The sequence below is a fragment of the Tasmannia lanceolata genome, unplaced genomic scaffold, assembly GCF_043159265.1.
Source record: "Tasmannia lanceolata isolate RefF3 unplaced genomic scaffold, GAP_Taslan_0.1 ptg000037l, whole genome shotgun sequence".
NCBI lineage: Eukaryota > Viridiplantae > Streptophyta > Magnoliopsida > Canellales > Winteraceae > Tasmannia > Tasmannia lanceolata.
In genome coordinates, this window is record NW_027518714.1 from 21,133,632 (window position 1) to 21,149,423 (window position 15,792).

The 15,792-nt window shown below is 39.6% G+C and overlaps 1 protein-coding gene across 1 annotated transcript; it reads right to left on the minus strand.

Annotated features, from left to right (window-relative positions):
• Window positions 1-3,800: 3,800 nt before the first annotated feature.
• On the minus strand, window positions 3,801-14,905 carry LOC143861312 (uncharacterized). The gene is made up of 9 exons (XM_077372249.1): window positions 14,863-14,905; window positions 14,629-14,727; window positions 14,361-14,509; window positions 6,876-6,914; window positions 6,701-6,793; window positions 6,483-6,581; window positions 5,724-5,825; window positions 4,209-4,292; window positions 3,801-3,924 (listed from the first exon to the last, which is right to left on the minus strand). Exons 1-9 carry the CDS (start codon window positions 14,903-14,905, stop codon window positions 3,826-3,828), a joined length of 807 nt encoding a protein of 268 aa, XP_077228364.1. The 3' UTR covers window positions 3,801-3,825.
• Between the last annotated feature and the right edge of the window lie 887 nt (window positions 14,906-15,792).

Here is a 15,792-nt window from a genome sequence, read left to right on the forward strand (position 1 = left end):
TAATCCCGTTGCAATCCTTATATTTTGTTTTCTCATATTGGAACATCGTGTTCTCGCCCGTGGATGTAGACTTCTTGGCTGAACCACATAAAATCTTAGTGTTCATTTTGGCTTACTTTTATTTTTTAATTTTTGTTTATTTGTTCACGATCAGATTGGATTTGCTGCCGGACGGATTTTCTCAACATTCTTTCAATCAAATCAATCTAATTATACTGAGGGAATCACATTAAATGAAGAATGGTATGAGCAGTCTGACCCTAGTGTAGATTGTAGAACCAATAGGGAAGATCCCGATTCTTGTACCTTTGATACCAAATATGATCTAATAGCGGGAAGCACTTTAATAGTCAACTAAGCTAAAATCCACACAAATTTAGTTGATCTAGAGTTTGTATGAACTTTCTAAAAATAGCTTCAGATCTAACCTTTGATTTTCCTTGAAATCTTATATCTAGGTTTATCTTAACAAACCAAGGTAAAACCAATCAAACCCGGTCTTTGGATCTTGAGATCGATCTAATCTATAAATCTGATGGTTGAGATTAACTCAATCCACCTGTTAGATTTAAGATCTTAAATCATTTGATTGGATTCGAATACAAATGGCATCGATCAAGTGTTATAAGATTTTAGAAGGGATAGAGCTTTGAGTTGTGGGGTGAGGGTTGGGTTTATTATTTAAATAAGTTTTTGTGTGAGAACCCTCTAGATGTTAGGGTTTGGTGTGGAGGGTTTTCTTGACTCAAGTTCAGGAACTTTTTAGATTTCTTTAGAGTCCTACATGTGTAGGCCTTAGGACCATTTTTTTTTTAATGCTGCCTTAGGACCGTATTTTCTATCACGTTACATGTTAAATGAAAAGAACCCTTTGTTTATGCAATCACGAAGAGTCTTCTAGTTTGATCTTGAAGTGATTTCTCGATTGCTTGGGTGTGATACCTTCAGTTCCAGTGGTGATAGGCCCTAAATTCTATCTTCTCTTCTCCATCTTCCAAGTTCCAAGGTAATATCTTCACTTATCTTCTCCATCTTCCAAATTCCAAGGTAATATCTTCACCTTCAACTTTCTACTTGCTTGAAACTCAACTCAACAAAGCCTTTGTTCTAAGCTAGTTGGGGTCGGCTAAATGAATCCTTTAGAAAAAAATTCATGAAGAAGGTAAAAAGGATCTACCCGGCTCTAATCCTGGTTCTAGTTGGGTTCTTCTACATGGATCATTTTCTTCCATTCTATCCTATCCAAGGTTATGTTCTTTGTTAAGTTCCTAGCTATCAAGTCTCTCCTCACTGTTTCTACCCATGTTATTTTCGGTCTACCCCTACCTCTTTTTACTCCCTCAATTTGGCACGAGTCACCTCTTCTCACCGGAGCATCCAAAGGCCTACGTTGGATATGTCCAAACCATCTTAAGCGGTGCTCTCTCATCTTCTCCTCGATTGGAGCCACCCCCACCTTTTTACGAATGTCTTCATTTTTAATTATATCTAACCATCCATCTAAGCATTCACATCTCCGCTACACTCATCTTATGCACATGCTGCTTTTTGGTGGCCCAACATTCTGAGCCGTACAGCATGGTTGGCCTCACAGCTGTCTTATAAAACTTTCCCTTCAACTTGGTAGGGATTTTACGGTCGCACAGAACTCCTGAGGCAAGCTTCCACTTCAACCAACCTACTCTTATTCTATGGTTAACATCCTCTTCAATCTCTCCTTCCTTATGTAGAATTGAACCAAGATATCGAAATATATCCCTCTTAGATACCTCCTGTCCACTCATATTTACTACGTCCTCGTCCCGCCTCCTTACATTACTAAAGTTGCATTCCATATATTCTGTCTTAGTCCTACTCAGTCTAAAACCTTTAGATTCCAAAGTAGTTCTCCATAACTCTAATTTAGCATTTACTCCTTGCTTGAAAATTTAAAAAAAAAAACAAGAAGTCTATAACTATTGATTTCGAATTTTAAAGTTCTCGTGGATGCTAGGGTTTTACCATTATCATTAACAAAAGCAATCTAGATAGTTCTGATCTTAAATCTAACGGATGGATTGAGTTAATGTTGACCATCAGATTTATAGATTGAGTTGATCTCGAGATCCAACGGTTGAATTTGATTGCTTGACCTTGGATTGTTAAGATTAATCTAGATCTAAGATTTCAACGCATATTGAATAATAGATCTGAAGTTATATTTAGGAAGTTCATACATACCCTAGATCAAATAGATTTTGATGGATTTTTGCATAGTTGAATGTTGAATTGCTTTCTCTATTAGTTCTGCATCAGACCCACTGCCTCAAAGTTATCGCTTCCTCTTCCATAGAGCTTCTTTCTCCTACTTGGGCAACAAAGGCAAGTCTGGCTCTATGATTTAGCCGACACTTTGAATTTATTGCTGACACACGTGTCGTGTCGTGTCCGACACGACACCTGTGTCGACACTCCTTCTAGTACTCGATATCCGCAATCTTCCTTGGCTTCCCATCCTTTCCCTTCAATGCCTTAACCAGACCACGTTGAACAAGGATGTCCTTCACCCTCATCTGTCATAGGGTGAAACTAACCTTTCCCTTAAACCTCCCGATGTTAAATTAGGTAAAGGCCGGTTTTACCGTCATCTCATATCACCCTCGTTGTGAAGATCCACCTCGAACAAGAATTTTTCAGACAATCTTTCTGCCACCAATTATCGGTCTGACTGCGATCCAACCACAATAACCCCGATCGCTCCAATTGCGGCCCAACGACTACCACTCCAACCTAGCTCTGATACCACTTGTTCAGAAAATCCTTAGGGCAAATCCAATCCGATCGTGCACAAATAATAGAAAAGTAAAAAATAAAAGCTGAGATGAATACTGAGGTTTTACGTGGTTTAGCCAGAATGTGTGCATCCAAGAGTAAGAACACGATCTTCCACTGTGAGAAAACAAAGTACAAGGATTACAATGGGATTAACCTGCAAACCCGCAAACCAGAACCCTTTGCTTGCCCTCTCAACCAATACTGTACAGAAGAGAAACCTGAGCAAAAACCCAAGAGATAAACTCGAGGAAAAAAACTCCCTCCCTCTCTCTTTCTCTCTCTCTCTCTCCTCCCTTGTCTCCTCTTTGCAGTCGCCACACAAAGAGCCTCCAGCCGAAGAGAAACATATTTTCTCTCCCTTTAATAGGTTTTTAGAAAACCTAGAAAAACTTTCCTCTTTTGTTTCCCACTACAGCTAGGTTACCTGGTAAATTAAGGGAACAAGGCAACTTTCCCATCAAACAATGCTATCCGTGGAGCCTTGTGAATGTATTTGAAGAAGTGTTAGACTGCCCAGCAGGCCATCAGGTGATTTCACTCGTGCAAAGCGCGGTCAATGTGGAAGCTGACCATTTATGCAAAGAGGGAGGGGCGACGCGATTCCATCTCTTGTCATAAAAGACCATATGTCTCCATAGACCTCCCTATTTTGTTTTGCTGCTTTCTTTTGCTTCCCGGTAATGCCCACTGGTTTCTGTTTTCCTCTTATCAGTTATAAAAATTGTGCTATCTTTCAAAATAAATAAATTCACACAATATTTATCTACTTTTCATGCCGTTTTGTTTTTCTAAATATGTTTCTTACATCTCTTGCTTTTATTTACTCATTCCTACAGAAAATTTATTTTCAATATTTTCATGTAAACATTTAAAATGTTAATCTTGGATTTGTAAGGCTAGAGTGCCTATCAAATGTCATCCTTGCCTATCAAAAATTTTAAGAAAAAAAAAAGAAAACAAAACAAAAGCATCTAGTATTGACATGTGTCCGCATCTAGTATTGACACATGTCTATGCGTCAGTTACCCAGGTAAATGAGATTACCTTGTCCATGAGCCAATAGCCAATGGTTGGCATGTACTGCACAAGGTACATCACAGCAAGTACAGGCTGCAAGAGAAACACAAGCATAAGGCATCTTCTGAGACTAAATCTATAAATTAAGAAGTACAAAAAATTCTACAATTGTACTATAAATTTCAACATCATAAAACTAAAAAGGAAAGAACAGTAACTATTTTTGCTTGTTCTTCCATTCTCATCACTTGCTCTTACTTCTAGAAAATGATATCACAGGTGTAAAATAGAAAACGTATTGATATAGTTTAGCACCTAGAATTGATATGTTTTCTATATAGTGGTTATAAGGAAAGCACACAAAGCATGAGAACAACCTGATTTGATATCCAAACTTCCTTTAATCCGTGGGTGGCTGCAATGATCGTTAGGTCTGCGCACCTTTCTGTTGTCACACGTTTCTGTTAAAAATAAAGATGGGCTCTTAGATGCAAAAGTGTCAAGGAGCCATAAGCAATATACTATTTTTTCTTCATATGCCCTTAATGATTCAAGTGGCTTGAGATAACTTCCCATATCAGTCTTCAAGTAAGTTCAAACGCAATAAATCACTTCGAATACAAACCTATAGGAGAGAAAATGCAGTATAGCATATGTATTATAACCATTCAAAAAAAAAAAACCATATGTATTATATGTTGCTAAACTTTTTTTTTTTTAATGCCATATGTTGCTAAACTTTGCTTGTAACTTTTAATCATTTCAAGACAACTCAGCATACATTTGTTATTAGACACACTTAAGCATGTGCCAATCAAAAGAGCGGTAAGTCCCAACATTGCGATCCCAGCATTTGCCTCTAATCTGATTGAATTCAACATGCTAAACAGATTTTTGACCTTATTGTGCATCCAAAAGAGGGTTTATATGATGGTTACAAAATCATTAAAGGTCCTCAAATTAAATAAACAACATATATACATATATGTAATTATGCTTTGACAGTTGTGCTTGATATAAGAATCCGAGAAAAGGCATCCAGACAAGGTTTTGCATAAAGTATCACTCTCTAGGGGTCTTGTGGCATGAAGAAACCTAGTTCTTGGAGTTCTATGTGGTGGCATTCAGCAAAGAGCAAAGACTCGGTTTGAAAGTGATTTTGCTATCAATATCCCATATTTCCTTTTTGACAACAGCAAAGGTTAGATCATTGCTGCCTTGTGGACGCATCACAAATTGCGGTGATTTGTGTAAATCTTGTGCACTACTGTGGTTCAGATTTTCATTTCTCCTAGTTATTTTGACTGATTAATTGTTGGTGGGCTAACCAAATCTAAGCACAAAAGCTCCAAAGTTAATTCCATACCCAACACAGACTTCTATCTTATGCCCTGATATGGCAAGATGAGCATGCTGGTGTTGACCATGGTTCCAATACTCATAATTTTGTAATAATATGAATTGAATTTTGAATCATTAAGGATTTGCACCAGCGTCCAATAATTTGAATCCCTTTTCAGTTTGGCTTTCAGATACAATGGTGAAGTTGCTTTAAATGCTTCACAACCACACCACCTCTTTAGCCAAGGTCATCTTAGTTTGTCTCTTGCAGCCAGCCAGAATACTGATTAGCCACACCATTTAAAATAAAAAACTGCTACCTATCAGTAATAAGACCATTCAACTTTTATGTTTGAACTATCAACAGAAAAAAAAAATGGGGTACATTTGAAATTTGAAGATTCGTGCAGGTATGAAGTAGTCTATTTCTTCAAATATGTCCAAAATCTTCACCAATATGCTGCAATAGGCAGGATGTCAATTATTCCTTCCACTCAAACTGCATCAAATATGAATGCATATCAACAGTGGATAAAAAACTAAAATCTTACCCCGGAAGAAGCACTTTGTTCTGATGAGCTAGCTCCAGTACCATTTGATGTCTCTATAGGCCCAGGACAAACAACTGTCACCTTAATCCCTTTCTTACACAGCTGTAATTACAAAAGGATATATCAGGCACATGTCAAAATATCACGTAAACTAAGTTGCAATATACAATAAAGTGGGTCCATCCAAGAGAGTGTTTAATTATACAGAATTGTACGTAACCAAAAAAAAGGTTTGGAAGATGGAGGAATTATAAGTTGAATCACAGATTAAAATCAAATAACACTATCTTAGTTTCTTGTAACTATTTCTTTTGATTTTTCTCAGTTCAATAATAAGAACATAGCTAAGCTACATTAAAAGGCACAATACACCTAACAAAAAAGAAAGTGAAACATTTATGGACAATAATCACATGAAAAGGACTGTGCAGAAGGAAGAATTATTATTGTTTTTTAAAATTGTGTCACTGTGACACTACATTTTGCAATTAAAAGCATTGACACATAAAATGACAACTGACGAGCAATAGTTCTATATAATTATTCGTACTGAAAGAAATGTTACCTATATACTCAACTCAACTAAGCTTTTGTCCCAAACTAGTTGGGGTTGGCTAAATGTTACCTATATAGTATATATCGTATAAAAAATTAGCAAATGGTAGGCACCACTAATTTCCTCAAACTCACTCAAAAATTGCAGGCCGGATACACTGATTGCAAAATTCGAGCAGTCACAGACCTAATTAATAAATATACCTCAGAACGCAAGGAATGAAAGTATCCATTTACAGCATACTTAGAAGCGGAGTACACGGCCTGACCTGGGGCAGGTGTCTTCCCTGCAGCACTGCTCATCTGCAGAGAGGATACATTAAATAAATAAAAAATAAGAAAACCACAATGAACAGGAGCCAATTCAAGAACAAAATTATCTAATGTGATCGATTAAAAACTGAATTTATGTTCCAACGTACCACAATAAAATGCCCCGCCCCCCTCCTCAACATGAAAGGTGCAAGGAGCCGAGTGAGAGATATTGTCCCGAGGACATTTATATCAAATGTGGCCTAGTCACAAAGTAAAATACCTATGAAGATTATTTTCCTAGAAAAGCTCAGAAAAAAATGAACACAAAGTGATATCTAATACCTTAAGAGCTTCCTCAGTTACATCCAGAGCTGTTGTTTTCTGCAAGCAAATATAGTTGGAAGCTGATTGTCATCATCTTCAGAAAAAAAATGCTACTAAGATCTGTTTCAAAAAAAAAAATGCTATTAAGATGATAGCTTCACAACCTATTTACGTTGTCAATGGAGAGAGTGGAAGATACTGGTGGTCGATGGTTTCGTACCCTCTCGAAGAAGGATTGTAGAATCGAGCGGGTGAGCCAAAAAAGAAGTAGAGAGGGTTTGGGAGATTGGAAGTGTACCATTGTAAATTTAGGAACTTCAGGAGACGATCTGAATGTCATCAGTGCGGCAAAATCTGGTCTGGCTTGGATTTTAACTACCCTGGGATGAGCAGGAGTGCTACTGTTGATGTGGGCGGCGGTTTCCGGCCGGAGGAGGAGGTATCTGAAGGTCTTGCTGAAGACTTCTTTCTGAAGACTTCTGATGGGATCTTGTCTAATATCGAATCTATTCCCCTTAAATCAATTGGAAATGCTGATTTCTACTTGTGGGGGAGAATCAGACAGACAGGGCTGGAGTGGTGATTTAAAGGCGCTTGAAGGTTGGCTTTGTCGAAAAGCCGGGCTGAGATCATCGACTGTATTTAAGATTGATCCTCTTGAGGTGATGATATTCCCACCTTTCGGATTAATAAGCTTCAAGTGAAAGCTAAGTGGATGGCTGCGACTAATTCCCCTTTTCTCACGCTTCTTCCATGGGATGAAAAGTTTCCGAAGGAAGGTTCAATGTGCTGGCGGAGAATCTCTGGGGTTCCTCCCGAAGCATGGTATGAAGATAACTTCAGAAGAATTGGTGAGCGAGTAGGGAAAGTTTTGGATCTTGATGCCTCGTGTTCGGCTGGAGCTGGATATGTGTCGGCTTTGGTGCTGATTTCAACGGCAGGAGATATTGGTAGAGAAATCTCTCTGCAGTTGAACCTGGATGGATCTATCAGATGGATTAAACTTGAGAAGTCTAATTCTGGAGGGTTTAGATCCAGGGAATCGTGTTCCTCTTCTTATTCGTCGGGTGACTCTTATATGGGTGATGATGTCGAAGGGGATTTGGGAGTTTTGCCAGGAGATAAGGATGTGAGCTCGGGAGAAGAAGATGATGGGGCGGCAGAGTTTGGTGCAATTGGGAAAGATGATATGGTGCAGGATAGCAGAAGATGCTATCGTACTCCTCCTGCAGCGCATGGAAGGCTAAATTGCACCGGCAGGCTTTTCAATTTTCAATCGAGTGGGTCGCCAGCTGGCTACAGGTGGACCGTGGAGGAGTGTTTGTGGTATTGATTATTGTTCCTCTAATAGGGTGGGCCCTCTAACGATTATTGACTCTTTTGAGAGTATTTTAATAGCGACTTCTCCGAGGCGGGCTAAAAGGATCTCTTTGAGTGGACCAAAGGCCAGGGACTTTGCTCATGGGCCTGGGTCTTTGTACTTGAGCCCATACCGTAATATGAATTTGGGTAAATCTAATGGGGGGATGGGAAATAGCCCAGACCAGGTATTTAGTAACAGGTGGGACCGATGGCATCTCGAAGAGACGTTAGTTGCATCTCGCGGCGAGGAGGTCTGGAGAGATGGCCATTTCGGCTCTACGGAATTCCTAGATAATCTGGAGGTGGATGGTACATCCCCATCCCTGGGTGAAGATGGGTCTGGTAGTTTTGGATCTATCAGTCCTGGTTGGAGAAATATTGTTATCAATCTAGACTTTGAATCGATTGAAGTTGAAGCAAATCCTGTGATTGAGCCTCTGAATCCGCAGAGAGATATTGGGCTGAAAGTGTCTCTTTTTAATACGGATTCGATGGTGGTGGGCTCCGTCTATTATCTGATCCTGCCTGTGTATAGAGATAGCTTGAATACGCCTTGGCTTCCCGATAAGCAGGTATCTTTGCAGTATGGGGTTGGGTGTCCTTCAGTGGAAGATTGGCAAATCCAGGATAGAATACCTTGTATGGGGGTGTGCTCTGTTGATGGGAAGGATCCGATAGATCCCTTTTGTGATCCTACTTTTCCTTGCTCCCAAGCTCCTCCTGTGAATATAAATGATATCTGATCTGAGCATGATGTGACTGATGGTTTATCATCAGTAGGTACGTTCCCTGATATATCTTTAGTTGGTCATGTTTTTCCTTCCACCTTTGGTTGATGTGCAGGGTACTCAGCTGAGCACTTCTTCTTCCCCTTTAATTGATTATCTGGGTTCTGAGAATTCCTGTACATACTCTCTAATGTTGAATAAGTGTTATCCTCTAATAAGGCGTGGGAATGTTCTAGAGAAGAGGCTGTTGAGTTTTTTGTGAATCATTCTGTTGCAGTTGGCAAGAGTCTGGGGCCGGGATATGCAGGGATAGGTGAAGTGTTAAGATCAGCGCTAGAAGCTGCAGAATTGAGAGACTATGATAGCCAATCTAATATTCAGATTCGATCTGAGGAAAAGGGAGAAAGAAATGTCGGGAACTAGAAAGATTAAAATCTGACATTTTGCATGATGGGCGTGAGGTAGATGAGACTGTGGCTATTTCAAAGCCTAGTGGGCGGCAATCCAGTGTAAGGAAGGGAGGAAGGACTCTAGAAAGGTTATCCCACGAAGATTGTGTCTTGGAATGTTAATGGCTTGGGTTCTCAGGAAAAGAGAATTGAAGTTAAAAAGTTAGTGAAGGAAATAAAGCCCAACCTGTTTTGCATCCAAGAGACTAAGTTGGATGAAATTAATTGAAGTCTTATTAGAAGCCTGTGGGCTCGCTCAGAGTGGAATTTTTCATTTTTGAAATCATCGGATGCTTCTGGGGGTATTTTGGTCGCATGGGATGAAAATTTTTGGCTTAAACAAGAGGAATGGAAAGGTAGATTCTCCATTTCTGTGTCTCTTCGAAGGGTGGATGATGATTCGATGTGTTTGTTTTCTGGAGTGTATGGTCCTATCCTTAGGACAGAGAAGGGGTTTTTGTGGGAGGAATTGAGTGCTGTCAGGGATCTACGTGCATATCCTTGGTGTCTTGGGGGAGACTTTAACGAAATCAGAACTGTGGGTGACAGATTGGGATGCATCAGATCGACCCATAATATGAGGTCCTTTGCTGACTTCATTGCAAAGTATGAGCTAGTGGATCTTCCTCTTTCGGGGGCTTCCTTCACATGGTCTCGTGGTCAGACTAGAAGTCGTATTGATCGCTTCCTTATTTGTCATGGATGGCTTGATTTAACTCCTGAGGTTTTTCAGAAAGCCTTGCCCCATTCTGTCTCTGATCATAGCCTACTTATCCTTGATCCTAGATTGGAGTCGTGGGGGCCTCCTCTTTTTAGATTTGAGTTATAGTAGCTTTGCATTCCTAATATGGTGGAAAAAATGGGTGACCGGTGATTATCTGTTTCTGTAGAAGGTCCTGTTGATGTTTTGATTGGCTTCAAATTGAGGTTTGTGAAGAAAAAATTGAAAGAGTGGGTTGGAGAGCGGAATCGGCAATATGGGGGTAGGAAACTTTGGATTGAGAATCGCATGATGGAGTTGTCTGCCTTAGAGGAAATTGGCCTTGGTGATGAAGTGGAGTGAGAAGAATTGGGAAGATTAAAGGAAGAGCATAAAACGTGATTCTTCAAGAGGAGATATCATGGCATCAAAAATCTAGAGTGAAGTTGTTGTTGGAAGGAGATAAAAGTACAGCATATTTTCACGCTATGGCTAATGCTAGAAGGAGGAGAAACATAATAGAGGCGCTAAATGTGAATGGAAATATGGTGAATAGCAAAGAGGAGATTTCTAAAGCTATCTTGGATTTCTATTCTTCTCTATACTCATCAGAGAACATGGTTTGTTCCATCCCTGAGGGAGTTGAGTTTAGTAACCTATCATTAGAAGAGTGCTTGAGCCTGGAAAAACCTTTTGGGGAAGAAGAGATAGAAAGAGCTTTATTTTCTACGGGTAAGGATAGGGCTCCTGGACCAAATGGGTTTTGTTTAGCATTCTTCTAATCGTGTTGGTTCACGATTGTATGTGAAGTTCGACATTCTACAGTTTTTTAATGAATTCTATGATGGATTGTCTCTGGATAGGGGAACAGATGCTACATTTATTACCCTTATCCCTAAGGTGGAGGGAGGCTCAAAGGTGTCGGAATACCGCCCCATTAGCTTGGTGAGATGCTTGTATAAATTGTTGGCAAAAGTTTTGGCAAAGACTGAAAAGTGTCCTTCCATCAATTATTTCGGATAGTCAAAGCGCCTTTGTTAGCAAGAGGCAAATATTGGATTGTTCTCTCATAGCGAATGAAGCAATTGACTACTATCAGAAGTCTGGGAAAGGTGGTGTCTTATGCAAATTGGATATGGAGAAAGCTTATGATAGAGTTGAGTGGGATTGGTTGGACTACCTGGTTAGGAGGATGGGTTTTGGTAGCCGGTGGCGAGGATGGATCAGAGAGTGTGTTTCCTCTGCTTGGTTCTCTATTCTTATTAATGGATCCCCTAGAGGCTTTTTTAAATCATCTAGAGGTCTAAGGCAGAGGTATCCCCTTTCTCCCATTTTGTTTGTTATAATTGTCGAGTCTCTAAGAAGGTTAATAAAAAAGGGCAATATTTTGGGGCTCTTCGAAGGTTTCAAGATCGGTTGTGACTCTGTAGAAGTGTCATTACTTCAATTTGTTGATGATACCCTTCTTTTTTGTGCTCCTGAGGAAAATCAGATTTTGAACTTAAAAGCCACTCTCAGATGTTATGAAATGATTTCTGGTCAGAGAACCAACTTCCAGAAATCGAGGTTGTACGCTTTGAATTCTTCACAGAATGATCTATGTGGTTTTGCTCAAATCTTGGGTTGTAAGGTGGAGGCCCTGTCGTCTTCTTATCTTGGCCTCCCCCTTGGAGTTGGGAGACCCAATAAAGCATTATGGGAGCCTATTGTTGAGAGAATTGAGAGAAGATTAGAAACCTGGAAAAAGAATTTAGTATCTAAAGGATGTCGGCTAACTCTTGTTAAAGCGGTGTTAGGAAACATCCCTATCTACTTCCTATCTCTTTTCAAGTGTCCTGAGAGTATGGTGTTGAGGATTGAGCAAATTCAGAGAAGATTTCTATGGGGGGATCTAAGGATAAGAAAGGAATTCCATTGATTAAATGCGAATCTGTTTGCCTTCCTTTCGATAAGGGGGGTCTGGGCATTAGAAGAGTTAGAGACTTCATCATGCTCTTTTGGGAAAATGGTCATGGAGGTTTGGGGTGGAGGAGTCTTCATTATGGGTGAAAGTTATAGGGAGTAAATACGGTTTCTCGGGTGGTAAATGGGGCTCAGAGGATTTATATTATAAAAAGTCATTGACTGTGTGGCGGAATATTTTCAAGCTGAGGCACCTTTTTTATGGTGGTATTAGATATAAAGTCTACTCTGGTGACCATATTAGATTCTGGGTTGATGCGTGGTGCTCGAGTGAACCTCTTATGGTTTTGTTCCCTGACTTATATGTGATCACTTCCCAGAAAGAGGCATTAGTTTGTGAACGCTTTGTTCGGGAGGGTAGCAGTGTGAATTGGATGCCGAGTTTTAGAAGGAATTTTTTCGATTGGGGGGTGATTCATGGCCGGATTCAAACGATTGATTTTCTTTGGAAACGAGGCATGTCTCTCGTGGATCATTGCCCCTTATGTTTGGAAGATGGTGAATCTATTAACCATCTATTTATCCATTGTAAGGTCACTAGGGAGGTGTGGAGCCGCATTCTAGGACAGTTTGGCATTTGTTGGATTTTTCCTCGGTCGATCCCTGAATTGATGGCATATTGGGAGTTTGTCCCTTGGAAGAAAAAAGGGAAGGTGTTATGGAATATTTGTCTTCTTGCCTCGTGGTAGGTTATTTGGAATGAGATAAATTCTAGAGTCTTTAATGGGGTGACCAAATCTCCATATTGGCTATATATCAAAGTAATTGCTCTTTCTATTGCTTGGGCGAAGAGCCTTTCATTGTTTCAATTTGTCTCGGCCTTTGATTTATGGGAGGGGTGGCAAATAGTGTGTAATGAAAGTGAAGCTAGATCTCGAATCATTGAACATTGGGAGCCTCCTTCGGTGGATTGTCTCAAGTTCAATTTTGACGGGTCGAGTTTGGGCAACCCGGGGCCGGTAGGTATTGGACGTCTATGTAGAGACTCTTTTGGGTCGGCTTTATGGTCCTTTTCTGGCCCCATTGGAGTTGGGGATGCAACTGAGGCGAAGATTAAAGCGGTGTATCAAGGAATTATTAAAATTGACAAGGCTCTCTATAACAAAACAATTGTAGAGGGTGATTCTAAAAATGTGGTGTGGTGGCTCTCGGGTTCTGCGGCTCCCCTTGGAGATTTTCCTCTTTCTTTGAGGAAATTGTTGACTTAACTACTGGATCCTCTATTGTATTTAAGCATGTAAGGAGATTTGCTAATTCTGAGGCAGACTCTCTAGCTAGGGATGGTGTGTTTAGGGTGGGGTTGGAATGGTTTGATTTCCTTCCCCCTGAATTCTCAGTCTGTCTTGTATTTCTTTCTTTATGCTTGTATCCTTGAGGACCTTCTCGGTTCTCCTTATTAATTCATTCTTTTACCATTTAAATGATCACTTTAGAGCTCATGTGTGCCACAAGGACATGATCATGTATGTTGACCCTACCAACAAAACAAGTATGGCCCATTGAGGTTGGACCCACCTTGATCTTATGATCCTAGCCCCTTGATCTATTAGGCCTCGTTATAGTTCCGTCAAGAGAAGTTAAAGGTTGATGTTTGTAGGTCTTAATCCCAAGAATGGGATGTCTGTTTGGCATGTGACCAGGATCAATGGGCCGCCTCAGGACGGTCCACACCAGATCAACGGTCCTGATAAGACACACATGTCCCCTTGTGGGACCCGATGTTGATCGTTAGAATTGATCCTAAGCCTAAGGTGACTGTCTGCATAGTTGGACTCTATCTTCAGCATTAACATTACTTGAATGCTCTTTATGATTTCAAGATACAACTTTAATCAGACAAAAGAATCACCAAAAGCACTGAGAAGAAAAATCGTAATACCAAAAAATGAGAAATGACATATGCTTCCCTTGTTTTTGTAATGGTGCTCTTCTCTTCAATTGACAAATTTTCTCGATAATTGTTAAAACCTGACATCATTCCCCAAAATCTATCAACATCTAATCAAAAAAGTGTTTAATAAAACAAGGAGTGCCATTATCAAAACAAGGGATTGCAGGTATCATTTTCCAAAGAAGTTAGAACAAGATAAATTAAGTTTTTCCCCTCTTCTAGCTGTGTTAATAATTTTCTAAATGTGAGTCTGACGTACGTACGACATGAGGGAGACATATAGTATACCGTGTATATGTCAACGTAGAGCACATTAAAGTTAAAATGATCCAACAATACTAGTGTGAAAATATATGAAATAACCTTCCATGAGCTAATTTGAAAAAGTTGAAACGAAAAATGATCACTTACAGGGCGTTCATAGGCTGCATTGTGGACCATATAATCAATTCCTGCACCAGGAAAAGAAGACACTGCTTGCTGCACAACTTTGCTTAGACAATCTTCACCAGAAGCCAAATCCATAGGCAAAACTTTTACTTCCCCGGGTGCATGCTTACCTGTGATCAAACAGCAAAATATCAGAGAAAAAATTAGAAAAAAAATTACTTTCGTGTAAACATTAGCTCAAGGTTTCTTAAGTTTCAGCGAATAAAAATTTCTCACAGTAGTTGTATACCAACAAGTTCTTTCTTGACTCGCTCCAATTCAGCTTCATTATGAGCAGAAATGATCAGCTTTGCTCCTAAATTCGCAAATTGTTTTGCAAGAACCTCACCTGGGTATAAAAAGAAATATCACATTGGAAATCTATGTCAGGTTAACAGCTAGATGGGATTGCAACAACGTCTATAATAAATTGAAACTCTGCCTATAATCACACCTCATATGCAGGCAAAAGTATGTTTCAAACCATTTTCCAGCACTATCACAGTTAGAATTAGTCGATCCAACATTAAGGATACGGTTAAAATTAGTCGATCCAGCATTAAGGATGCAACCCATAAAAAAAAACATTAAGAATACTCTTACAGTCAACCAAAGATAAACATACGGAATTTTACTGCTATCAAATCCTCAAATGACAAGGCCCCGTTACCAACCAATCAGAAGTTGGAGAGCACTTCATTGAGACCAAAATCCAATCCAACATGTCAATCAAAATAGACGCATGCATACATATATGAGTGTTATGTAAATATGTATATGTGGGAGTGTGTTCATGAAGAGACGCTGCCATAATTGAGAACAAAAAGAAATACAAGAAGCAGGATAATAATGCAGAGTCCTCCACCAAATAAGTCTACTTTCTACTGATTTTTAACTTCTAAATTTAATAGATCGAAGCTCACGGATCCTGTCACAGATGATAAAACATGTGAACACAGAAAATCAAAGTAGATAACACTACGAAAATTTTAAATAACGAGAAGCCATACTTTGACTTCGAACAAAATCCAGCCTAACCCAATGCATGTACATGTACTTTTCTTTTCAAGGTTTACTGCGTCCCCCCCCCCCCCCCCCCCCCCCCCCCCCCTCCCCCTCTGTCTCTCTCTACCCTCCTAATTTGCCAAACATTTGCCGTTGAATCCCACTTTTCTAAGCACATTTCTGATTTTAAAGACCTTATGTTCGATCAAGCAATCTATCAAAATAGAATAAAATACTTAACTTGCAATTCGATGCAATTGTGGGGATGGTTTCAAATTTCGGTTTTGGAATGCGTTTCGGTCCGAAACCGAAATTTCGGCCAAAATCCAACAAAACAATTTAAAATAATATTTTATTTAATACACAATTTTTGGGTATGTGTAATTTCGATTTCGGTTTTGACTGAAAT

What these genes read in the sequence shown, in the direction of transcription:
- LOC143861312 (XM_077372249.1), bottom strand. Translation starts at nt 14,905, where the DNA reads ATGTTGGATCGACTAATTCTAACTGTGATAGTGCTGGAAAATG. An exon ending in TAACTGAGGAAGCTCTTAAG is followed by an intron (nt 6,794 to 6,875) that starts GTATTAGATATC and finishes CTTTGTGACTAG; the next exon opens with GCCACATTTGATATAAATGT. An exon ending in AAGTTTGGATATCAAATCAG is followed by an intron (nt 3,925 to 4,208) that starts GTTGTTCTCATG and finishes TTTCTCTTGCAG; the next exon opens with CCTGTACTTGCTGTGATGTA.